The sequence below is a fragment of the Protomyctophum parallelum genome (assembly GCF_964188405.1).
Source record: "Protomyctophum parallelum genome assembly, chromosome: 11".
NCBI classification, from domain to species: Eukaryota; Metazoa; Chordata; class Actinopteri; order Myctophiformes; family Myctophidae; genus Protomyctophum; species Protomyctophum parallelum.
Genome location: NC_139707.1, coordinates 43,384,129 through 43,410,759, shown reverse-complemented (window position 1 = coordinate 43,410,759; position 26,631 = coordinate 43,384,129). Strand labels below are relative to the sequence as shown.

Genomic DNA, 26,631 nt, shown 5'->3' with positions numbered 1-26,631 from the left:
ACAGTGGAGAGAGAGTCACAAACAGAGAAGAATGCAACTTTTTAACAGCTTTGGTCCTGGCTTTCACATTAACAACAAGTGAGTGAGTGAGTGAGTGAGTGAGTGAGTGAGTGAGTGAGTGAGTGAGTGAGTGAGTGAGTGAGTGAGTGTGCACACGCGTGAGTGTGTGCGTGTGTACTACTGAATAACTGAAAGACCTTAAAAGGCCACATGGGCTGGCCGACGTGACTATAGCTGAAAGTGAGTGAGTGAGTTAAGGGTGGACGTGCATGGGGTTATCTCTGTGTTGTGCCACTACGGTGTATATATAGACATTCTCAAAAAGGACCGCCTGCTGCATTCTGCCCCCGCCACTGTCGCCCCTCCCCTTCCATGTCAATTAGCCTCCAATGGGTGGAGTAATCCAATCAGGAGTAAGTACAGCGCAACTTCGTCTCCTCTCTCTCAGTCTGGCCCAGACTCCGCACAGACACACACACTCCTGAGACAGGAAGGTAAGACCCCGCCAGCTCTGTTGTTCACTGCTCCACTTTTTCCATCCATCCATCTTTCCAACTCATCCCGTTCCTTCACCTTTTTGTATTGTACCTTCACAGGTCTTTGTTCATCCCTGAATCCCTCCCTCCTCGCCTTCTCTGAGGCACATATGCAACTGTCGACCCCCACCCCCCCCCCCCACCCCACCACCACCCTGCATCTGCCCCATGCACTCTCTCTTCTCCTTCCGCCTTCCACCACATCCCCATTTCTGAACCAATCTCCAGGAAAAGTGTTCGTTTAACTCAAGAGGGTGTACAAATGGAATCAAATGGACCTATTTGGGGTCTGTTAGGGTTCCATTTGTACCCCCCCCCCCCTTACGGATCCATTGAGTCACGTTTGTCAACTTTCTGAGTTACAAATGGATAAATGAACACCGAGGATTGTTCTGGGAGTACTGTTCAACTTTAGCAGCTCCACTCTATCTCTGAAACTCTCTGTGGACAGTCTAGCAGCATCTCCTTGAATTAAAAACAGCTATGCATCTATTTTCTGTCTAAAAACATCATTTTCTGTTGCCCCCCGTTTTCATTTCCACCATCTTTGCTCTCTTTTCTATCTACATTCAACTTATCCAAAGTTAATTTGCTTTTTCTCTGTTTAAAAACGACATTATCTGTTGCCCTTGTCATTCATTTCCACATTCCTTTATACTATCTTTTATAGACCAGCTTAATTAGCTTTACATGCCATTCTCTTTAAGTTGGCTGAACAATCTTCATAGAGAGTTTGCACTCGGCAACATGTGATTTTAGCTTGGGGGGGCAGTCCCCTATGTCACATGAAGTCATATGATATTTATATGATAGGCTACTTAATATGTGATTTCATCCATATAGCATGAGCAGAGAGAGAGACCTTGAAAAAACATGAATACATACATGGAGTGTGCAATACAACTATTTGCAATAGTTCTGTTAGTCCTGACTGACTGACTGTAGGTGACTTGGTTTAGTTTTGTCTTTCTCAAATGTTCATGCGATTATGTTAAGGAATGCTCTGACGCTTTCCGCAGCATCAAATCACATTTTACAGAGTGAGGACAGGTGTTTATGATTGGCACGGCTTTAGGCAGTGTGTTTGTCAGCAACATTATATCGTCGCATGCTCACAGGGATTATCACCGTAGAGATGCGAGGCACAACACATCTGTTTAAAAACTTGGTTTAGGATGTTGTTGTTGCAAACCACTGGTTGTCAGTGTGGGGACCAGCGACCCCCAGGGGTCCTTTAGGGAGCTCCAGGGGGTCCCAAGGTAGGTAGGATAGACAAATTAACCATATAGGTCTGTAACTCCAAGAGTGTACAAACTGAACTCCCAGAGTTAGGATTTGCATATTGTTATCCCAGAGATAAAAAAAAAACATTTGTATCAAATAGTGGTCTGTGATGCAATGCTATTTAAATGAAAAACAACCATTATTGTACGCTACACAGTATGCGTATAGCAAAAATATAGGGGGATTTATTGTGACAAAAATAAATTTCCTGGCCACCTGTCAAGAGTTTTAGTTGACTCCCTAAAAGCATTCCAATTTCCAGAGAGATAATTTGTCATTAGTGTAGCATGTCACTGGGTGCCACTCCCACCATTGTGGCTCAGTCTCATATATATATAGGGTTCTAGATACTGTTTCAGAGTTGAGATATATAGAGTGGGGCCCCCGTGGGTCGTACGTGGGCCATGTACCTGTCAGACTGTAGGGAGACCGATATAGACTGCACTGTATGGATATACAGGCCAGTGTTGGGAGGTGTTTCTGAAGAACTCCCGAAAAGCTGTCAAAACACTTGACCCAAAAATGAGATTACATAAGCCTGTGCACGGCACTGTTGCAGGTCACTGAGATGTTCAGTGAACTGCCTGGCAGTGCTGCAGTACACTTTAGAGTAGACGCATACTCATTCGCTCTCTGTTTTGAGCAATTTTTCTCCGATATTCCCCTGGAAGTCAGCTTTTACATACCATTGTCGTCGCAAGTGTTCTGAAGAAGCCAATAGTGACTATTGCTCCTGCATGTGAAATGTACGTTAATCCTATTTAGATTGTGTGGAGGATTGTCTTTTGCCGGCTACAGTGAGCATACAGATGGATTAAAGTCATATTTAATTTGTAGAACCTAAATTAGATCTTTAATTGGAAATGTGGGTAGTTATGTTTTAATTTCACCCACTGTGTACAACTAAGTAGTACACAGTAGTACTAAGTACAACTATTCGTGCTACTGTGCTTTGACGCATGCGTACAACGTAAGTGCACGTAAGTGGCTATGTGAGAGAGAGAGAGTGTGTGCGCAGGTGTACGTGCGCATGCATTCCTCATGTGCATAAATGTGACTCCAATTCAGACATAGATCGTAAACGTCCTAAATGGATATAGAACCATTAGTTTAGAAGATTAGATTAGATTAGAAGATCAAAGGGTTTGAGTTGCCCAAGAAAAGGGGGGGACCCTTTCCTCAGACTGTCATTGGAAGATTCTAGAAAGATCTTCCTTGACACGATCGTCTAAAAGTCAACTTTGTCAACTAAAATATTAGTAAGGGACTAGTGGACAAGAGATCCAGTATAAGTAAAAGACAAGTCATTTTACACTTGGTAGCATGCTGAAAATATCTACAAGCTCACAACGTGTCGCAAGCATAAAATCAGTCATTACGACGGCATCAAGGCCCGCCAAAATACAATTTAGTCAACTAAATCAACTGTCGACTAAAACTAGACCAACACTAAAACATTCCAGGTGACTATTAAAATGTGACTAAAACTAAATTAAAACTATTCAAGAGAGCATGACTATGAAAACTAAAAATCAAAATTTGCTGTCAAAAACGACACTGCTCATCAAGGGCTTGGCGACTACTGTGATCTGGCCGGCACGCCGTTTGGTGTTAGCCGACTCCCGTCCCAGATGGGAACACGGAAGCTTGGAAACAAACAGCTGCCGGACATCTTTGAATAGCTGGGAGATTTTATTCGTGGTAGTTCAGATTATCCGCTTTTATTTTTAGGGTTCCGATAAACCCTTATATAAGCTAGGTGAGTCATGGAGAGAGCATCAGACAATCAAGGGAATGTGGGGAGGGGGGTGGCGAGGGTGGAAAAGCATCTGGGATTGTCTGCTATGGATCTCAAGGGTCATGCTGGCCCTATGGATGCCAATTCAATTTCGGAAGGATTCATTGTGCTCCCCGGGTGGTCAAAAAGCCAGTGATGGCATGAACGGATTATTTCCCGACATGAATAGCTTTTTGCGCGATTGTGAACAGTCTCTTGACTGATATGAACAGCTTCTCGCTTGTTCGATGAACGACGATCCCTCATTCTTTGGTAAGAATTAAGCTCTTCATAATCATATCATATCATATCAATGAAGAGCTTCTTACCAAAGAATGAGGGATCATCGTTCTTGTCTGATTATGAACAGTAAACGATCCCCAGAAACAAAGGGGACGACAATGTACTTACGGAAGGAGGTACATCATGACAAAAGCAGAACACAAATAAAAAGAGAGGGGGAAACAGTGTGCCGGGGGGGGGGGGGGGGGGGAATGAGCGGAAAAGTGTGAAACAGTGAGAAAGAAGGAATTTATATCGGAGCGAGCGGAGAAGACTGAAGTTTTCCAGTCTCTGCCTCCTTATATGGGCAAAGCAGGCTGAGGAATAAGTTGGCAGACAAGACACATGTGTTTGTGTGTGTGTGTGTGTGTGTGTGTGTGTGTGTGTGTGTGTGTGTGTGTGTGTGTGTGTGTGTGTGTGTGTGTGTGTGTGTGTGTGTGTGTGTGTGTGTGTGTGTGTGTGTGTGTGTGTGTGTGTGTGTGTGTGTGTGTGTGTGTGTGTGTGTGTGGGTTGGTGTGGGTGTGGGTGTGAGAGAGAAGGGGAAATTGTTGAAAAGACAAAAGCACGGCAGTTGCAGGGAACAGTATGCTTGGTAATGCTAGAGAAGTGCACTGTCTAACTCTCTCCCACACACACACACACACACACACACACACACACACACACACACACACACAGACTTTGGTTGGCAGAGCGAGGCTGTCCAGACGGAGTTGGGGATATCCAGAGGGCTTAACAGAGGGGAGTGTTGATAACAGCTGCAGATTGTGAGTATAGGCATTATTACAGAGCACTATTTAAACCTGCTTTCAGACAGACAAGACACACACACAGGCACACACACACACACACACACACACACACACACACACACACACACACACACACACACACACACACACACACACACACACACACACACACCCTCACACACACACACAGTACACTGATACTGTACTGTGATGACGTGCTGACAGCTGAAGGTGAGGTGATGGATGGGTCAGTGTACAGTGGCATAGCATGAGCACTGGTATGCAAACAGGGCTAGAAATTGACCATCTCTCTAAGTATGACTGATAGAAGCTATTTTGAACGTTCTCAACTGTCACACCTCCACACCTGACAGCAGGCCGACTGCTTTGCTGAGAGACAGGAGAAGATCAAGATCGTGTCCGATGTTGGGAGATGTTAGAAATGCACATTTGGGCCAACATAATGTCATACGCCAACAATTATGTCATATGTCTCTGAGCAAACATTGGCAACCACTCAACATTCTCCAGTAAGCACTGGCATAAAATAAAACCCACCAAACTATGTGTGAACATTGCCAGACGGTCTACCTGTCAACAGCCAGCTAGTACTACTACTTCTGCAACGTTTGAAGCACCCTCAATGCTCTTTCAAAGGCACCAATCGCATGCCACGCCAACTCAATTAGAATTGACACTAGACTCTCCCCCTCTCTTTTATCTCCATCTAACCAGGACGGTCCTAGAGCCGAGATGACAGACCGCTATGACTGCCACTACTGCAAGGAATCCCTGTTTGGGAAGAAGTACGTTCTCAGGGAGGACAACCCCTACTGCGTGAAATGCTACGAGAGCCTGTACTCCAACACCTGTGAGCAGTGCAAGAAGCCCATTGGCTGCAACACCAGGGTAGGGAACATTTAATTTGTGCTTGGACTGCGTGGGATCAATTGGCTTTGCATGTTGTTGATCTGGTTCTGGGTCTAGAGTGGATACGGAAACGGTGTTTGTAATGTGCGTGCGTGCACGTGCGTGCAAGTGTGTGTGTGTGTGTGTGTGTGTGTGTGTGTGTGTGTGTGCCCGTGTGCATGTGCGCGCATGCGTTTGTGAAAATGACCAGATACAGATCATACAGTATAGGTGGGCTCTAGGCCAGAATAGAAACCAGGGTTTATGCTACTATGGAAATCTTGGTGAATGAGAGGTTAAATTATGCTTATTCATGACACAGTGTAGCTCGCTGCAGAACATTATTTAACATAACATCTGGCTTTAGTTTGCACACGCATATATACCACTCTATGCATGTGCTCTCAAAGGGCACCTACAGACGGCTGCAATTCGAGACTGGCCTCCGTAAAAAATAAAGTCTGAGTCCCCCCCACCCCACCCCTTTTTCCCCCATAGGCTACTGATCCTGTTTCTATAGTAAGTATAACAAATAACTACGTGTATATTTGTACGTCTCTAAATGTTCTGATGAATTGAAAATGCTGGACCCTGTTGTAAGCAAGTGTGAGTGCTTAATCATAGCGTGACCAGAGTTAACAGTTATTGTATTGAACTGTGCTTTCGTTCGTGAGATGTACCCATTCTACATACTGTGAAAAAAAAAGAAATGCAATCAATTTCAATCAACACATGTCTCTTTCATCCTATAACTGTCCTTGCTGGTTCCGCCCTTTGCAGGACCTGTCCTATAAGGATAGACACTGGCATGAGGACTGTTTCCAGTGCCACCAGTGCAAGCGTTCACTGGTGGACAAGCCCTTCTCCACCAAGGATGAGCAACTGCTCTGCACTGAGTGTTACTCCAATGAGTACTCCTCCAAGTGCCATGATTGCAAGAAGACCATCATGCCAGGTAGGGAAGAGAAATGCCCAAAGCTATTTATGGCATGTCATGAATCAGTCCATGTGCTCCAAATTAAACCAAATATCTAAATTAATATGGACGGTGTTCAGAAGTCCTTGGTCTTTTAATTTGTGTTTGCGTCAATGAAGACGAACTTGCAAAAATGCCCTCAGTGCTGCTGAGTCTGCTGACTACAAAAGTACTTCAAATAAGTTCAAAATAGGTCTCTGAAATCACATAACTATTATAATGTAGTTATGAGTACAACGGCGACAAGAATATATAAAAGAAATTAAGCTACAGTACTGGTACAGTATACTAGCGGTGATACCAATGTAACCTTTTAATATCACACAGTAACACTGTTGACAGTTGAGTTGAGTTGAGTTGAGTTGTGTTTCTCAGACTGAGAAACACAACTCAATTAAACATTGGCAAGACAAGTAATTTATACTGAATCAAATTCATTTTCCCTAATAGATAAGGCTACCTTTATCTAATCGGGAAAATGAATTTGATTCAGTATAAATTAGTGAATCTGAGCATGAATCTAATTGTGCTCGCCTCTAATTATGTACAAATGGCATCCACTGCCTATTTAAAGAGCATAATGGAAACTAGGTAGGTTGTTGTTGTTTAGTAACTCAATTCTAATCTAGATGCAGATGGCCTACCATTTCTTTGTGTGTGGAAGGTATGAACTGTCAAAGACCAAATTATTAACTTAAGAAAAGACCTGGACTGGTTCGTTATATTATAGAACTACAGTATGGCAGGCCTATATGGGTCATTAAGATTTCTTTAAAACAGCAGCAATGATGACAACAATAGTTCAAAGTGGTAAATAGAATTCTCCTATAGGGTCCAGGAAGATGGAACATAAGGGGAACAGCTGGCACGAGACCTGCTTTACCTGCCAGCGCTGCCAGCAGCCCATTGGCACCAAGAGCTTCATCCCCAAGGACGCCCATAACTTCTGTGTGCCCTGCTATGAGAAGCAGTTTGCCATGCAGTGTGTGCACTGCAAGAAGGTACATGGGAAACGTGAATGTTCAGATCACGCATCATCACGAATTACGCCGAAACATATTAAAGAAATGGGATGCTTTACATGGTTGGCTTTGCTCTCCCTCTCTCACCAGCCCATCACTACTGGCGGGGTGACCTATCGTGACCAGCCGTGGCACAAGGACTGCTTTCTGTGCACTAGTTGCAAGCAGCAGCTGTCCGGTCAGCGGTTTACCTCCAGGGATGACTTTGCCTATTGTCTCAACTGCTTCTGCAACCTGTATGCCAAGAAATGTGCTTCCTGTACCACCCCTATTAGTGGTAAGAGCTTACTTCCTACCTGCAATTCTTCGTATTTTTTTTTATAATAAGTTTATCCCACGATTTTGTAACCTGTTTTTTTCACCCAGTGTCAATTATCTAATGTAATCCTGGGCTCTAACACTCCCTCTGCCAACCTGGGGAGAGCAACAAGACTGACCTCATGCTTCCTTCAATTGCATGTTCGAGTCCAAGCCGCTTCTTTTCACCTGACAGGGGGAGGTTTCCACGGTTGCACGTAACGCCGTGGAAGGAACACGTTATTCCAACCAGTTCCATTCCCCTCCCATCAGGCTGGCCACGGGGAGGCAGTTTAGAGACCAGGATTACTGCATTTTTTGTGAGGGTACCTACCCTAGGAGATTCTGCTTTTATAGACTGTCCTTTTGTTTGTCTGCTTTACTTTTTTCATGACTTGTGCCTGATTCTCACCTTTAGGACTCGGAGGTAGCAAGTACATCTCCTTTGAAGAGCGCCAGTGGCACAACGACTGCTTCAACTGCAAGAAGTGCTCCGTGTCTCTGGTGGGCCGTGGCTTTCTCACCGAGCGTGACGACATCCTATGCCCCGAGTGTGGCAAGGACGTCTGACTCTGATGTGATGCAAGGGATGACGACATATCTGATCGGAACGGCCTTAGGAATGAATGAATACAAATCATGTCATATATACATGGTAAAATTCTGAGTGTTAATGAGTACTATAGACGAATAACAGTTTAAGTCCAAATGGTATTCTGACCCCTCCACGAAAAGGCCTCGTTGTCCTGACCCCTTATACATCATCTATACATTATGGATAATTACTGTGGACTTAAACTGTTAGTAGTCTATAGTACGATTGAACTGATATAATGGATTTTATTTATAATAGCACTTTACATTCGTGAGAAACTCAAAGTGCTACAATGAGCAAATAAAAACGGAAGAAACATCACACCACTAAAAACATCTAAACCATGAGGGCATAGCTAGAAAAATGCTTTGTTAAAAAGGTATGTCTTTAGTCCTCTCTAAAGTGGTCAAATGGATACATAAACATTGAGGATTTTACTGTGTACAATCTGGCATGGCTTTCAATGTACAGCATATATGACGTGCAAAATAAGCTCTAGAACTAACCATGTTATTCAATTCACAGCTTTTCATCTCAAAATATGATATTCACTATTGGAAAACTGACTACTGACAATTGCTGCCTTAATGGTTGTAAAGCACAATAGATAGGCCTACCTTGCAAAGTTTTCTTTAAAAAAAAATATATATATATATAATTTTAATATAAAATAAACTTGTGTATGAAATTAAAATATTTAAAACATATTGGATGGATGTTAACTGCAGCGTTTTCAATCATTACTCTTACGGAGATTATCAACCCGTTACTCCGTCCTGCATGCTTGATATTGTAATGATGCTTTTAATGTTTGTGCATGAATGCTGTAATAATAACCCATAAAATAGACTATGATGTATTGTTTTAAATGCTATATTTAGGTGTGTATAAAGTGAAGTGAAGATTCAGCATTCTTCTTGTTTATCACTTCCAGCCTGAAGTTCTCATTTGGGGCATACATGTACATTTCTGAAGATTGAATATAAAAATAGCAAAAGATAGTTGATCTACAAGCTCACGTGTCACAATGAAAGGGTTTGTAGAGTGCCAATTTCTTTTGCTATTTGTCATACTTTAAGTAAAACATAAACAACACAGGAAGAGATTCTAGTGCAGAATTGAACCAGTAGTGTACAGTAGGCCTACATGCTTTTTTCAAGGGCAGGATAAATGAATCCAGATATTAAGTATGAAAGTACTAACTTAGACTATTTTGAAGTAATGAAGGCACTATTAAAACCTTAAACTGCTTTTATTATTAACTCTTGCAAACACAATGAAATTCTGAGAACAGACATTAATGAATGAATCCATATTGGCTCACACGCCATTTCTGAATAAATAACATTGTTAGAATAACACCTTATTAAAAAGACAAAACTACAAAGTTTACAGCACTGGATTCAAGGACGTGGCAAATATTGTTCCCATTAATGTTTGTTGAAAAGGTCAATTTGTCTAAATCAAATATCTTCAAAGACATTTACTCAATCTGCTTGTCTAAAATCTAAATAAAGTGTTTCAATGGGATGGGACCGCTTTCTTTATTGAGCCTGTATTGAAACATCTGAACATCTCTAGCTCCATCTAGTGTGCAAATACAGCTAGACATATTCACCAAATTGTACATTGTCATGTACAATGGTGTACAGAATAGTGTTAAAATGAAAAAGAAACCCTGACCAGTCACACACAGTGGAACTGACATTAACCAAATATACCATGGAAAGAAAATCATTCAGCAGGATGAAGTCCATACATCCTATTAAAATGTGCATACACACATTACGTATGCTCTAAATTGCTGTTTATACGCTTTTATTTTCCTGTATCAAAAGAAAAATGTAAAGATAATGCAAATCTCCACATTATTTATTTCCTCTATCATTATACCCGTTAGATAAGATGCGTTTGAGGACAATAAACAACATACCTGCATAAGGGACATATTTGCAATTTCTATACAACAATTTTCCAAGTACAATATTTTAGACAATAATAAATAAACCATGGGCAAATAAATTGTCTCCTCCCCCTCTGATATTCCAGCCTATAGTCTCAAGCAAACAACCCGCTAAGACAAATCAGCGTGTACAAAATCTCTGTACAGAAAGTCTGTCCTTTGCCCCTTCACCGTGGGATGCTTGGGGGAGTTGCCGATTGCTGGCAGTAAGGGCACTTGAGGGAGGGGTACAGAGAATTACATGGAAGCTCATGACCCCCAGAGTGAGTCATCGTGAGTCATCATCACACAACTCTGCCAGTTCCAGGTTTGCAGAGCTTATAGAGAACTGCCAAGACAGGACAGTAAAGATGACCTACGTGTAGGAGTTTGATGAGGTTTCCACTTCAGTTGCACACTTTATGCAGGAAGTGAGAGATACTGAGATGGGGGAGTGAGGACAAGATGCTCCGTGAGACCGTGACCTGCACCGGCATGGCCTAGTCTTTTCCTTCTAGAACCTGCCGTCTTCGTCAGGTCTTCCTCGATAAGGTTATAGAGATCAAGGCCATGTCACATGCTGGATTTTTCTCTTCACTTCTGGAGACACACCCTGGAGTAAAAGAGAAAGAGAGTGTGTGTGGTGTGGTGGGCATTAATAACAACCAAATGTATAATCCTCCGAAAAACATACAAAGCGACAATTTCAAGTATGAGAAGAACTTAAATATTAATCTCTAGATTTATCAAATCAACATCTTTTTTAGTAACAAAGCTGAGCTTCCATACCGAGCTGTCTGCTTCTCGTTTGAGGTCATTTGTCTCAGTGCCAGACAGCTTACGGACAGGGTTAGCCAGGTTCATGGAAGGAGGGGGTTTTAACCTGTCATTAACCCCCATAGACGCTGCACTTCCCTCTGGTTTCTTGACTTTCATTGGACCAGAGTGATAGGAGCTGCCGTGGAACACAATCGGAGGCCTCTTCCTGTTGTGATCATTACTGGAACTGAAAAATCAAAACAGTGACAACAAAAGTCATGAGATATAAATACCGGTAATGGGTCGCAGCACACACCAAGACTGCATTTGATTTCAGTAATTTATTCTTAGATTTTGGACAGGAAGACAAGTCAGTGGTCAAGTGGCAAGTGGTCACATGAAGAACAAAAGTCATGAGGAAATCTATAATGTTGCTGCCAGCTGTATGGTATCATGTGCAATAAACACAATAAACACATTCATTATACCTGGCTACCCTAACACAAAAGCAGTCAGCGTATCAGTCTTTTCACCTCTGTATACAATAGACCTTTATTGATTCCCAGACCGGAAATTCAGTTATAGAAGCACTGCAGTACGAAACACAGGACATATACAGGTAAGAGTAGAGAGATACAGCTAAACGACAGCTAAAGCTACCAAAAAACAACAAAAGTGTAATAAGCAGTAACGTAAATCGTAAGGACATGTAACGTAGAAAGACAGACGAAAGATCACCAAGACTAGTAGATTTAAAAGTTGGGACTGGACCTTGAATGAGGTTTTTTTAACCTTTCTGATCGCAATAGGCAAATCTGCCCATTTAAAAAGAAACAGACTGCCTGAGAGGTTATTGCTTATCTCAGGGGCTCCTTGAGTGCATTGCAGGAGGTCCCCCAGCAAAAATAGTTAATACAGCATGAAAATCTATTCTATACCAGGTACCGGTCTGCTTTCTGGAAGCACTGGTATGAATGTTTATTGTAAAAATGATGTTTTTATGGGTTAGGGGTGTTTCTTCTCTGTATGTACTGTTTTATGTTGTCTGTTGTTATTGGACCCTGAGTCTGAACAAATAAAGTTGATTGATTGATTTTTATACATGTTCCACACACACACACACACACACACACACACAGCCATTCTGCAGCTGGCACATAATAATTCCAGACGGCGCAGCCAAATACACGTTAATTTGGGGATCACTGTTTTGGGGGTTATTTTAGGGGTTATTTTACCAAAAATGGCTAAAAAATAATAAACTGTTATGAGGAAGTCCTGTAGCATGTTGTTCAGCCACTCACACAATGTCCAAAGCTCCTCCGATTTATTGATCATGGACGGTTCTAACCTTGAAAAGGTGGACTCATTTAAATACCTCTGTCACGATGGACCCAGAACTTTCTTTTAAACATTATATTGATCAAACAGTTAAAAAGAAAACTATGGCAGCCTGTGCTCAATAAAAAGAAAACTATGGCAGCCTGTGCTCACTCTACCCATCCATTAGCCTCGGTACCAGGCTTTCATTTTTGTTGGTGCAAAAATTGAAAGCCTGGAGGAACGCATTGGCCGCTCTGGTCTAAAAGTGGGAGTCAACCCTTCCGGGTGGGCGTCGCTCCAAATGATGTGACGTAGCGCTGCACTAGGGGGAAGAGGAGGGGCCGGGGGTGACGGACAGATCGATGAGATCCAATCAGGGCGTGCGCAAATCTCAGCCGCGACCCGCCCCTCTAGACCAGAAACCTAACACATTAGCTCAGGCTACCCATCCATCAACTGTTTCTCTTTCGAAGTGAGGAAAATAATCATTTCTCAAATATTACTCCCCATTGTAGACTATGCCGACATTGTATACCAAAACACCACTGATACTCACCTCAAGCCACTATTATGTAACTCCTTGCGCAGATTTGTCCTTAAATGCCCATACAGAACCCACCACTGCCAATTGTACAGCTCACTTGACTGGCTGCAACCTAAAAGCTCATAGAGTCTGGATTTTCGGTGGTGAGGTGACCACCGAACTACAAGATGACGTCACGAGCCGCGGTGAAGAGCAAACCACCGCCACCGCTCCAGCCCTTCTCTCTGTTTTTACTCACCACCACTCAACGTTATTTCAGCTCCAGTGGTCAGCTCACCACCGGAGCGGTGGTCACCTCACCACCGAAAATCCAGACTATGAATAGGCCTTAAGGCTAGAAGGCATCCACTTCAACTGCCCTTCATACCTGAAACAGTCCCTAGGCTGCAACCATTCACATCCCCATACCCACTTAAGGCCTATTCATAGTCTCCGGTGGTGAGCTGACCACCGGAGCTGAGCGGTGGTGAGTAAAAACAGAGAGAAGGGAACAACCTTCCACTTTCACTCAGATTAACTACCTCTCTAGGCCGCTTCAGGACTATATTCACATCTCCAAACAACCTGTTCATGCTTCTAATACTACTTACTCACATGTTTACTTCTTCGACACAGGTTATAGTACTGTTTTTCTCTATTTCCATATATAAACGAGTTGTGGGTCAAGGGTGGGAGAAGGGGAGCAAGCTAACTGTACCTATATGTCATGTTGCACCTATGTCTTTAGTGTGTAGTGTACGTGTACTTGCACTGCTGTAATGTTGTATTTTGTATGTATAGGACCGCCTCTAAAACGAGATGCTGCATCTCAAGGGGCCATCCTCTCAATAAAGTTCAAATACCGGTACCTGTCCGATCGTTCTCCAGCCGGGGTCTGCCTTGCTCGGGATTTCTCCATCCTCTTTCCCCAGCGGCTGTTGGGCAAGTTCCTCTGCGGGAGCGGTATGACATGCCGGAGGTAGAGCTCTGTGAGCCCGTCGCGGCTCTCACAACGTCCTCCGGTAACAATCTTTTTCTGTCCCAGAAATGAGGTGAAATTAACCACGCAATTATGTTCGACAACGGCACAATTTGTTATCAGAGTACAAAACCGACTATTTATGTTCAATCAAGCCCCCACATAGGAAATCTCAATGAGATTACCCACACTTTAGCCTGTTGGCTAACGTTATGCCGGTGTTCCCGGCGTGATTGTTATCACTGAAGACGGGAGGTTTTTGCCTTTATTTATTCCCTGGAGTGTCCTTACCTCGCATAACATTAGTTGCATAAAGTCCTTAGACAAGAGCTCAGGGTGTAGTAATAGATCTGCATTTGAGACAGATTTGTAGCTCTCTTCTTGTCCTGTGTAAGTCGCCATCTTTGAAACCTATTTAGTAGCGTATAGTGTCCCAGCATCCTCCGCGTCATAACAAAGGGGCCCTTTTTGGGGTGCTGCTTGGCAGAGGCACATATGATGCCTGCCAGTGATGCCACCGACTGACCGACATAAACCTTGTACTCTCAGGTGACAGCAGGTCTTGGTGGACACTGGACAGTAACTTTAGTAACTTTTAGCATTTACTTGAGATTTCGAGAACTATATATTTTAATTAATAGTTTATTTATTTTTAATAGAACTTGTCAATATAATAGGCTACAATACAATCTATTTTGTTAGTTACTTCAACTTGAAGTCGATCGAGTGCCTTCATTTTCTCTTCCTCCCAGTAGGCCTAAGCTAATATCTAGGCTATATTGAAAGATAATATGAATGTCATTTTCTGTTTCTTAATTGCCTTTTAAAGTAAAACCTTGTCACCAACAGGCCACAAAACAACTCCTTCTCTTTGTCAATTATGTCATCATTTGTATACGGTATGTAGATTTAAACAATGCGTATAACCCCAACATGAAGCACACACCCTACAGTAAGTAGGCCATGTATTGTTTTCTTCAGCGAAGGAGACATATTCATAATCAATAGAAGTCTTCAGTCCAGGGCGGCCAACACTCCTGCTTTCTGACCATATCTCTCTCTCCCCCCCCCCCCCCCCCTGTATACACATTGTCATTTCTCCTGGATTTCTTCTAGATTTGGTGTCAACTAGTCTCCAAATTCACCAGAACACAGGAACTTACATCTACTATATTAAAAGGTTTCTGGGGGACGCTTGGGGGTACTGCCCACACTTGGGGTGTGGCATTTAGAGTTGTCCAGTATTTATTGCCAATGAGACGCAGACAGCTCACCTTATGATTTACCGACCACATATGAGAGTATAAATGACTGTAAGACATTGTAAAATAAGCTGTTATTGCCTCTTTCTGTAGAATGTTCATAATTAGGGGAGTTATTGTATATTGTTGAAATAACAAACGTAATTCATGTTGGTGATGTCACTAAAGGGCCAGTTGGGAGAATGACTTTTGTAATGGGGTTGAGTGCAAAGAGCTATATAATGCTATTTTAATGATTAATCATCTATTTATTCACAAACTAAACATGACTAATTCCCCTCATGGCAGTTAATCTATTGTTAGGTGTAGTGCTTTCATAATAATAATAGGTGTAAACAGTAACAGTAAAACTATAAAACTATAAAAGACTATACTGTATTCTACTGCCATCTAGTGTTCACTCCCCCTCTTGCTCTCTCTGTCAGTTTTTGAGCGGTGCCTCCACTCCATTACGCAGCTATGTGTGTGCCTGGTGCTGGGAGTCTGGTGCAACGCACAGGGCCTGTCCTGGTGAGAGCAGGAGTGGACCTGGTGAGACGTAGGAGGGGCCCGGACAGGTGTCAACCCACAGAGCCTAGTCCTTCCATGTGCCAGAATGGTACCTCCCAGTCCCGGCAGTAGTTCAGGAGGAATGGATTGTGTGGCCCTGGTTTTTCCCTAATGGGACTTATCGAGGGTAGCTACTGGGACGTAAGTCGGGACTTGATCACTCCCGGCTGGGTCACCTGAGTGAGGGGTATGATGTTGCGAGACCCGAAACCCCGATGACCTTGGGATACATCACTGAGGATACGTCCCAGGTGCATCCATTTATGTATGTATTTTGTTATAGTCACTATACGTGTACGTGTATGTGTGTCTGTCTCTGTGTCCGAGCACGGAAAGCTGCAACGGACGCTGGAACCGGGCTCTGGATGTTGCGGGGGACCCCCACACGGTACAGTTGCACCGCTCACTTCACACAGGTGTGATTTTTTGGGGACTAGTGGATAACTCACCCTGAAAGTAGAGACATCTCAAAAAGGGGTGAGTTGTCCTGCATGACATGTTACCTATGAGAATCATACAGAGAAGCGATGTTATTAAAGATGAGTCTTACATTGTTTCAGTCATCAAATCTATTTCTGTAGGCCTACGTTTTGCACTTTAATGGCTGAAACTACTCATCATTTTCCAATGCTATTAAAGCAAGCCTGATAAAAGTATCAAACTCCCAAAATTCACCAGAACACAGGAAAATCTACTCTGGTCCTCACTAATGTTCATGATAAAATGGGACAGTTTCTTTCTACTCGGTTTGTATCTCATTATAGGAGGGCTGTGGACACTTCAGAAACACGCTTACCCTATACCAGTGACATCATTGTTATTTAATAGGCAGATTTTTCTTTTCGAACAAGATTTAAAAAATATTTTCATTTTTATTAACGCAAGAACAATGGCTTCCATTATAGCATGCTACATTTCCAGGAATAGAAAGCCTGCAGTTTCTATTAGATTATTGGATTCCCCGTCGATGATGTCACTGGTATAGGCAAGTTTCTCAACTTTCCACAGCTCTCTAAGAATGTCTGCATATTGTTTCTATAAATGTATAAAGAAATCTTTTGAAAATAGCCGAAGTCCCTGTAGGGCTGAAGTGTGTGTTTTAGGCTATAGTAATAATCTAAATCTACAAAGTAACTTGTAACTACCGGTATTAACTTTTCATACAATTGGAGTGGAGTAAAAAGTGCAATATTTGCCTCTGAGATTTAATGGAGTAGAAGTATTGTACTGAAAATTGGAAATATTCCAGTATAGTAAAAGTACCTCAAAATTATACTTAATAAATATGATCTGAAGTGGGACGTGTTCCTCAGTCATGTTGCAGGTCCCTTGGTGTGATCCATGGTCAGGCAATGCCCTCTTGATTGTTTATTGTATTACTACACATTATGATACGGTTGATGATGCGTTTGGTCGTGTAAATAATGTAAACTATTTTCACATTTTAATTAGATTTTTCCTTTTTTTCCCTTTATTTTTATTTGTTTATCTTATCTATCTTAATTGTCTCTCCATGAATACGTACTCTGCTGTTGTTGCTTGTGTTTGTATTGTAGGTTTTATGTTTTATGTGTTTGTAAAAAATCTAAAATAAAGTACTGATCATAAAAATATATATATATACTTAATTATGCTTTTCGGGCCAGTTGAGAAGTGCGATTGCTTTCGCCTCACTACTGGCCCGAAGGCTCATATTAAAGAATTGGAAGGCAGATAAACCTCCCTCTGTGGCCCAATGGATCCAAGAAGTTCTGTCTATGTTAAAACTGAGTGGAGAGAATTAGGTATAATGTCCATGGCTCACGAGAGAAGTTTGACAGAACCTGGTCTACGTTTATCTCATATGCTGAAAACTTCACATTCCCTTATTAGGGGACAGATGAGGGCACCGGTAACTAGACCCCATGTTTTATCCCCCTAGTGGGGACTGGGGTCGATGTGGCCGGAATACACCTCCTTCCCGAGATTATGATGGCTGGTGGCGGTTACTATCATTACTTCTATTGATTAACAATATTTATGTTTTTCTTGTTCTTTTTTTTATTTTTTATTATTGTTTATTGTTTTGTTTTGTTTTTTGTATTTTTGTATTTTTGTATTTTAATTTTTTTTTGTCTTCTGTGTATGTGTGTGCTATCCTATTCTCTATATACATTTTGTGCATATATACTCTATCCTTGCATCTGTTTGCTGTCTCTGGACGGGGGGTGGGTTACAGGGGAGGGGGAGGGGGAAAAAAACTGTTTTGACTGAATTGCCTGTCTGTCTGTATTAACCTGTAAAAAGGAATAAAAACAAAGTAAACACAAAATTATACTTAAGTAGGCTACAGTACTTAGTAAATATACTTTCCTCCACTGAATTTGTTTTACATCATCATTACATCACCTAATCATACCTAGCTAGACCGAATTCCCTCCTCGAAGATGATAAGAGCGCCCCTCACTTCACACGGGTGTGATTTTTGATATACAGGTTTAATGTATGTATGTTTGTTTTTCCTAAGACAAACATTAAAAACACCATTGAAATGGACAGAGTTTAATGTTTGTTTTGTCTGATAATTATCATAAAAGATGACGTAAGTATATATACATTGGTAGTACATAAATTAACCGTCCGCGATGTTGTAAGATGATAAGAGCGCCCCTCACTTCACACCAGGGTGATTTTTTTTAAAGTCTTTGATCCTAGAAGACGTTTTTAAACTCCTGTGAGCACCCAGTTCTCTGTGTTTTTAAACTCCTGTGAGCACCCAGTTCTCTGTGTTTTTAAACTCCTGTGAGCACCCAATTCTGTGTTTTTAAACTCCTGTGAGCACCCAGTTCTCTGTGTTTTTAAACTCCTGTGAGCACCCAGTTCTGTTTTTAAACTCCTGTGAGCACCCAGTTCTGTGTTTTTAAACTCCTGTGAGCACCCAGTTCTCTGTGTTTTTAAAATCCTGTGAGCACCCAGTTCTGTGTTTTTAAACTCCTGTGAGCACCCAGTTCTATGTTTTTAAACTCCTGTGAGCACCCAGTTCTGTGTTTTTAAACTCCTGTGAGCACCCAGTTCTCTGTGTTTTTAAACTCCTGTGAGCACCCAGTTCTCTGTGTTTTTCTTTGCAAATGATACATTGAGAAATGTGTGGGGTTCTCTCTCCTGATTAAATGAAATTGGCAGCACACACACACACATATATATATATATATATATATATATTTATTTATTCTTTCAGCCAATACTAAAGAGCTGGAGAGACGGGGACACGGACAGGAATAAAGTGCTTTACACTTTTAATTTAAAAAAAGATATAAAAAAACAGCCAAAATGTTCAGTTACAGCACCTTTAATTAGGACAGATATGAAGTAATAAAATATTTTTTTGCACTTTCATTAGAGTTTACTGCTATATTTCCATAACATGTTGACAAGGCTTATCAATTGAACAGTTTACAGCAGTGGTTCCCAAAGTGGGGTCCGGGGACCCCTAGGGGTCCTTGAGGGAGTTCCAGAGGGTCCCCAGCTAAATGATAGTTAGGAACCAAATGAACCCTTATGGGTCTGTAACAAATGCAACCAAATGGAAACTAACGGGTCCATTTGGTTCCATTTGTAAAGATAGAAATTTTCAATTAACCCGGTCGATTCCAAATTTTGCACACACCCTCCCTGGATGCCAAGGATGAAACTCTGCCCCAAATCTTCCAGAACGGCCTGTTATAGCGCCACCAGGAGGCCGACTTTTGAAAAACACATTTGTTTTATATTACAACTCCAGATTCTGTCCAAAAATCCCGCAAATCGTTACAAACTATCTCTATAGTCATGTGTTCAAGATGGATCTGTCTGATATTTCATATTCCATCCTAATTGGCTAACATTGGCTTTCAAAGTTTGCAGGATTGGCCCGTTTTGAACAAAAAGCCTCAAATCATGAACGGCGAACGCAGCGTGCAACTTACGTTAAATCTTTCACTGACTTTCCTACTAGGTTGAGGAATATATCCCACCCTTTTCACATTGGCCTGTTATAGCGCCACCAACAGGTGGATTTTTGCAAAACACATTTTTGGAACAAAATGCCTCAAATCATGAACGCAGCGTGCAATTATGTGAAATCTTTCACTGACTTTCCTACTAGTCTGAGGAATATATCCCACCCTTTTCACATTGGCCTGTTATAGCACCACCAACAGGTGGATTTTTGCAAAACACATTTTTGGAACAAAATGCCTCAAATCATCCAATTGCCATCCAAGGCGTAAGAAGAAATTGCACCCTTTTCACATTGGCCTATTATAGCGCCACCAGGAGGCCACAACCTGACCTGGCCTGGTGGAGACCTGTGCCCCGAGGGGCACTTTTCCTAGTTTGTACTTGAACTTTAACTGAAATGTAACTGTAGAGTGTAGACTAGGCCTATATGAATTGAAGATCCAGAGTACTTGGGAGAGGGAAGTAGTCTTGGAACAGAAGAATCTAGTCATGAAAGATCAAAACAACTGGACTTTGGCTGGTGTAAAATGTTTGAGCGGCAGTAACTCTTAGAGTAAAGACCATAACGTGTCATCATGGCATGAAGAGCAGTTGAAGCTTTAGCTTTAGTCCAGACTGTCCTTTGCACCTGAGGACTATACAGGCTGGGCGCTGTAAATAATCCTTTCATTGCTCTTCGTGTGAAAATACCGTATAACTAAACGCAAGTATAATAGCAGACAAAACAACAGCTGATTCCTGTGTACTGGATTTCTGAGATTGGGCATCGACCTGCCCTCTTCACACAGCTGATTGGGTTTCACTGCACACATAGATGTTGCTGGGCCTCACCCTCCGACGGCTCCTACCTGGCATCCTAGGACACAGTCTGCAACTCTTGGGCATGAACTCCAGACACGCCTCCCTGAACTTCCTGATCCTCCAGCAGTAGATCACAGGGTTGAAAACTGTCTTCAGGTAGCTGAGCCACAGCGCGCCTACGCTGACCGGATAGAAGGCCGGGCTGTAGTAGAACTCCCGGCTGAAGACGGCCAAGAGGCTGACCACCGTGTGGGGCAACCAGCACACGGAGAACCCGATGAAAAGGATCAGGATGGTGGTGAAGGCCCGTGTCTTGAAGCTCATGTCGACGTTGACCTGAGGGGGTCGCTGCAGCCCAGTCAGCCCCAGTTTGCTGACTTGGTTGAGGGCAGGCAGGCAGGAATGCTCGCTGGTGTGGTTGTGGATGCGCAGGGCGTTGCGGCGCACCGTGTTGAGTATGCACAGGTAGGAGTAGAGCATGACGCCAAACGGCACAAAGAACACGGCCACGGCCAGCAGTATGGTGTAACCTCGGTCGGCCAGAGACTCACTGTATCCCAGCACACACTGTGTGGCCCAGGCGCCCCCGATACCCGCCGCCCCAGCCCTCCACCCCACCACCGACGGGAGAGCCACGCAAAAGCTCAGGACCCACGAAGCCACGATCAGCAGTTTGGCTCTATGAGGGGTCAGCTTGTCCTGCCGCTGCACGATGATGAGGAAACGATCCACGCTGATGATGAGGAGGATAGACACGCCCTCCAAGACAAATAGCCAATACAGCATGATTGATGCCCGGCAAAACTCACTCCCAAAGTGCCAATCGGCTGTCGCGACGGTGACGGCAGTGAAGGGCATGCAGAGCAGGGAGAGCATGATGTCTGAGAATGCCAAAGTGGCCAGCAGGAGGTTGATGGCTGAGCGCATGGCAGGCTTCTGGTAAACAATCAGACAAACTATGGCATTGCCCAGGAAGCCGATAGTAATCATGAAGATCATTATAGCTGCCAAAGTGATGCGCAGAGTTACAGGCATGAGAGGAGACCCAGGCTCTGATGGCAGACTTTGTGCCACTTCCTCCACATTGTCTGGCTCCATGAGGTCACAGTCTTCCAGCAGGCTTTCATTACAAAATGCCATGGCAACAATTATCATGCAATGTCTGTGCAAAAGCAGACGTTTATCATGATTATTATTTCTATGGCAATGTCTCTTCCCTCACTCGTGGTCATCTATGGCAATATCTGAAACGGAAATGTAAGAACAGGCGATGTGTGAAACAACCAAACAGCATTAGCATTATATGATATGACGTGTGGCTTCCAAATACAATGACTGGATAGATTAGGTAGTCGGAAGGGCTCAGCTAACAGCATAGACACAGTCTACAACAGTGATTCTCAAAGGGGTCCTTGAGGAGTTCCGGGTGGTCCCCAGCAAAGTGAGATAATATAGCGTCAAAATCAGTTTAACCACTTTAACCCTATCTATTCGAAAATAACGGACACAAGATTTGTGTTGCTAAAATGTTTACAAATTAAAAAATATATATACCAGCTCACAACGTATCACGGCAGCTTGTGAGATTCCCCATTTTTTGTAAATGTTTAGCAACACAAATCTTGTATGGGGGGCACATAATGTTTTCAAATAGGGGTGTGCGGCCAAATGAATAATAATTTGGTGTTCCTTGACATGAAAAGGTTTGAGAAGCACTGTTCTAGAGTACTGTATATACATAACATGGTCCCAAGGATGTTGACAGCCATGCTTTTAACTGGCAGTGGACGTGAATCAGGTTGATGATTAACAGACTTGGCCAGCTGAGCTGTGAACATTCACAGCTCATTCTCAAAATACACACTGAACACAAACAGACTGACACTAATCACACATTTCTGCAGGTGCTCCATGCTTACTATAGCATGACTGAAGAAAAAAGGGGGACAGAAGTAGCATGTGCTTAAATTCATATTTAGAAAATGTTTCGGATGTCAAAAATTTCTGGAATCAGGAATGATGATGGATGATGATAGTCATGGAAGGGTAAACTTCTGAAAGCTTCATGGGCAAAGATAATCAACTTCAAAATCTAAAATAATTGGTCAAAATTACCTCTCAGTCATGCTCGTGCTAAAACACACACGCATGCACGCACACACACACACACACACACACACACACACACACGCACGCACCTGTCTGTCTTCTGTTGGCTTTGTAGAATGCGATGCTTGGGTACCGTCTTCGTCTTGTTGCTTGATACAACCGCCATCAGAAGCATCTTTACAAGCATTCATTCACAATCACAGGACACCTTTGTTGCTCCTCTTGCAATGCGTGCGTGCGTGCGTGCATGCGTCAGATGTTCAGGTTTCAAAAACAGTATGTGCAGACTCTCTCTCTCTCTCTCTCTCTCCACCCTCAACTCTACCTGAATCTGGAATGGCAGACAGGACCTGGAGGAGAGAAGAGAATTGATCACCCAACCTGAATGATGTGCCCTATAGGCAGGGCTGCATGAGTTAATCAAACCAATCAATTTAATCCATTTACTATAAATAATTGGTAAGTGATCATTTAATATGCAAGGGATAATGCATGAATAGGTGGTCATTGTTGACGTATACATCACAGACAGGGTGATTACCACTGACGTGGAGCGGAGGTGGTCAATTACCCTGAAGGTAATTACCCTAATTAATAATAACCCTAATAACCATAAGGAAATAATCGATATAGTTGCAGCCCTCTAAAGACTTTTTTGCTGACTAAAAAGTCGGCAAAATGTTTTAAATCAATACACAATAAGATCAATAATGTCGATACTGCAGCGACAAAAACATAGAGAAGACACTGTGCGAGGGAGGGCGGTTTGCTGCCATTTGCAGGAATTCTGCATATTCCCATTGAAATGCATTGGCGGAATCCGCCCTCAGAGGTGCAATAAAAGTGCGGCGTGACGTCGACCATGCCCCTGAATGCCATTATAGATTCTTACACAAAACCTTGCATAGGCTATTGCTTAGTAAGTGTTACCGGTGGTTGCCATGGCAACAAGGTCAGCCGTTCCATGGCAACAAGCAACCCCCCCCACACTCTCATCCCCCTCTGCAAATGTCTGTGACACCCTACTTTCTGTATATGAACGAGTCTCATATCAATTACAACCTGCATCAAACCATCACGTCATACGATAAGCAGGACAAGACGGCTCCCCGACAAGTGCAGGGCCGCCCACACATGGTGTTGACAATAACATGATGTGACTGTGTGTGTCTACGGGTCATTTGTTTCTTCACCCCCTGAATGGGACACATTGAGCCAGCTGTCGGAAATTAATCAAATAGTGTGTGTGGGGGGGGGGGGGGGGGGGGGTGGATGACAGAGAAATGACAGAGAGATGGCAGAAATGGGGAGGATAATAAACCTGAAATGAGAAACAGATATAGCATTTATTATTCTGTGGTCATTTCAAAAATAAGTCATGGGTGAGGGTGAAAATGGGGAATAAAAATGGTATGTTCAAACTAAACTTAAATTGTTGAAACCTGCTACCAATAAACATTAAAAAAAAAATCTATAATGAGCTTGTTTTGTTTTCACAGTACATGCAGCCTGTGACAATGTGCTAAGCTTAATTCAGTGTGCAAAATGGTAGGCTATGGGTGTAGGTCTAGCCTACTGTACAGTGCAAGGAGGATTATATTTACAATTGTAATGTAAGCAAGCATAATGTTACAATGTGCTTCTTAGCCTACTTGATTATTTATAGGTGAATTCAATTGAGAAAATGCATTGTGAGTGTGGTATTAAATTTAACTGATTTGAATTATAGTATACATTTTCAATTGGCCTATGCTTGTTTGGTTATTGAGGGGCGCTAGGTCCATCTTTGAGTGTTTGAGTAAACACAAACATTGAATGCCATTGACGAGAGACAGACAGACAGACAGACAGACAGACAGACAGACAGAGACTACTGTATAGCCCAGTGCCTCACTTAATTGGTAGGTGTCTCATCAATGGGCTATACTTGACTGTTAGCTAAAGAAAACATCAAACTTGATATTTTATAGTCAGGCTACTTAATAGTCCAATATTATGATAAATTATTTGATTTAACTGATAAAGAATATCATACATTAAATGTAAAATTATTTAACAGTCAGAACCAATATACGGTGCCCACAGTCAGACCTACCTGCCTGGCCTTCTGTCACGCGCGCTCTTTCCCCTTTCTCTCATGCACGCCTAGGCTACTCAATTCATTGCATTCAGATTTCACATGCTTGGATGATGGATCTGTATTGGCAAAGGTGTAAAGAAAGATTCTCCGAATAGTCATGCAGCGATTTGATATTATAAAAATGATTATTGAAATTGAACAACAACTTGTAGTTGTAGACCACTATAGTTGTTACCTTGACGGGCAAATGATGATGCAGTCAGCGGTGCAGCTCGGTGTGAACTCACATCACATCACGTCATGTCTATGTGCAGTCCAGTGGCGATAGCCGAGCCGTGGTGCGTCCGCCACTGGCCACCATCCATTGCCTATCGATTGCCATTTGCCATCATGTGTGGCTCCCGCTGATGCTGACGCGCGAGCGAGAAGAGAGGCTGTTGTTCCCTGATTTAAAGGTGCAGTACTGCTTCAGTTGATCCTCCTTTGCGGAATATAATTTATAATGTAAACAAACTCTATATATTTTATGAACAATCTGAACAACCTTGCTTTTAGTTTAATCCCACCCCACCCATGCACATTTTTCACGCCAGAGCCACCAACCATGTCTTTCTTTCTGTCTTCCACAAATCACAAGTTACATCCACATGCTCTAGATAAGGACCAATCAATAATGATTGGCAATCATTATTAATTGTGTGGGCCTGTTGGGGGGCAAAGAAAGGTGACTGACCAGTGACCAGTCACCAGCATGTGGCTCATGCATGGTGACAAGAATAGGTTACATTGTGGTGGATAGGATAGTTTTTTACCTTAAAATCTCAGGAATGTGAAATATGTTCCACATACTGTAGGCCTAATATAAAAAAAAATCAATGCAGCTGTGTAGTCAGTGTAGATCAGTATAGCCTATCCTATCACATCAGACAGGACAGTCTAGCAAAGATGTTCACAATTATCAAGTTTTGCAGGCCAGAGGAATATCATATGATTTATTTATTTATTATTCATGTAAATTCCCCGCCTCACAAACCACAGCAGTCACTTTGAGTAAAATTGTCATGTAATGCTTGCATTAAGTTTTATAGTTTTGTGATAGTATAATCTAATGATGAATTTATATTTAATGATGAATTTATACAATGACCCACTTCATCAATGATGAATGCAATTATTTTGTGATAAGTTTAAATTGAATAAGGAATAGGGAAATTCAATTAGAATATCCTTTGAAATGGTGATGATAATGTTTCTGTACTTTTAAATCATTTTTAATCATTGAATACAAATATTTTCTTTTCTGTCATGCTTGGACACATGTATTATTCTTAATTTTTTTGACTATGTGAAATGTATTAACAACTTGATACAGGAGATGGCAGCATTGTACTTTATATCCAAGGGCAGTCCATTTGGGGCCCAGAGGAATTATTTAATACCCATGTCTGTCCTTTGATTCTACATTATAAACCTAACAAAGTTAGTTTTTCATATTCATACAATTAACAATTCAATGGAATTTCACTTTATAGTCATCGTATTGGCAACTATTCTTATTTTTGATGAGGATGGGCTACACAAGGCCTGGAATGTTTAGACTCTGTGTAGATGTGCAAAAAATGTACTACAGAGACAGATTTTCCGCAGATAAATTCAATTGTAAATTACATTTGGTTATAGGAAATCTGGTGTTCTCTTTCACTTATCTCCACACACACACACACACACACACACACACACACACACACACACACACACACACACACACACACACACACACACACACACACAGACACACAGACACACACACACACACACACACACACACACACTTAGCATGCAGGGCGAGATTCGTTTCGTGGGCATGCTTGTCTAAATTGGCATCATGCCCATGTG

At 42.3% G+C, this 26,631-nt stretch overlaps 3 protein-coding genes across 3 annotated transcripts; 1 reads left to right on the top strand and 2 right to left on the bottom strand.

Moving 5' to 3' along the window:
* The first annotated feature begins 409 nt into the window (after positions 1-409).
* fhl2a (four and a half LIM domains 2a) lies at positions 410-9,034 on the top strand. The gene is made up of 7 exons (XM_083777004.1): positions 410-494; positions 4,572-4,646; positions 5,367-5,540; positions 6,321-6,495; positions 7,348-7,517; positions 7,629-7,815; positions 8,254-9,034. Exons 3-7 carry the CDS (start codon positions 5,385-5,387, stop codon positions 8,403-8,405), a joined length of 840 nt encoding a protein of 279 aa, XP_083633130.1. The 5' UTR covers positions 410-494; positions 4,572-4,646; positions 5,367-5,384; the 3' UTR covers positions 8,406-9,034.
* Positions 9,035-9,071: 37 nt separating this feature from the next.
* Positions 9,072-14,360, bottom strand: cUnh2orf49 (chromosome Un C2orf49 homolog). Its single transcript, XM_083777005.1, has 4 exons — positions 14,248-14,360; positions 13,847-14,013; positions 11,162-11,378; positions 9,072-10,985 (listed from the first exon to the last, which is right to left on the bottom strand). The coding sequence occupies exons 1-4, from the start codon at positions 14,356-14,358 to the stop codon at positions 10,935-10,937; spliced, it is 546 nt and encodes a 181-aa protein (XP_083633131.1). The 5' UTR covers positions 14,359-14,360; the 3' UTR covers positions 9,072-10,934.
* Positions 14,361-20,461: 6,101 nt separating this feature from the next.
* gpr45 (G protein-coupled receptor 45) lies at positions 20,462-25,084 on the bottom strand. Its single transcript, XM_083776541.1, has 3 exons — positions 24,971-25,084; positions 22,745-23,005; positions 20,462-21,790 (listed from the first exon to the last, which is right to left on the bottom strand). Exon 3 carries the CDS (start codon positions 21,699-21,701, stop codon positions 20,526-20,528), a length of 1,176 nt encoding a protein of 391 aa, XP_083632667.1. The 5' UTR covers positions 21,702-21,790; positions 22,745-23,005; positions 24,971-25,084; the 3' UTR covers positions 20,462-20,525.
* Positions 25,085-26,631: the final 1,547 nt, after the last annotated feature.

Excerpts from the sequence above, each read along its gene's own strand:
- fhl2a (XM_083777004.1), top strand. The coding sequence starts at position 5,385 with ATGACAGACCGCTATGACTGCCACTACTGCAAGGAATCCCTGTTTGGG. Across the intron at positions 6,496-7,347 it reads CAAGAAGACCATCATGCCAG|GGTCCAGGAAGATGGAACAT; the intron begins GTAGGGAAGAGA and ends ATTCTCCTATAG. Across the intron at positions 7,518-7,628 it reads AGTGTGTGCACTGCAAGAAG|CCCATCACTACTGGCGGGGT; the intron begins GTACATGGGAAA and ends CTCTCTCACCAG.
- cUnh2orf49 (XM_083777005.1), bottom strand. The coding sequence starts at position 14,358 with ATGGCGACTTACACAGGACAAGAAGAGAGCTACAAATCTGTCTCAAAT. Across the intron at positions 11,379-13,846 it reads GCTGGAGAACGATCGGACAG|TTCCAGTAATGATCACAACA; the intron begins GTACCGGTATTT and ends TTGATTTTTCAG. Across the intron at positions 10,986-11,161 it reads AACGAGAAGCAGACAGCTCG|GGTGTGTCTCCAGAAGTGAA; the intron begins GTATGGAAGCTC and ends CTTTTACTCCAG.
- gpr45 (XM_083776541.1), bottom strand. The coding sequence starts at position 21,701 with ATGATAATTGTTGCCATGGCATTTTGTAATGAAAGCCTGCTGGAAGAC.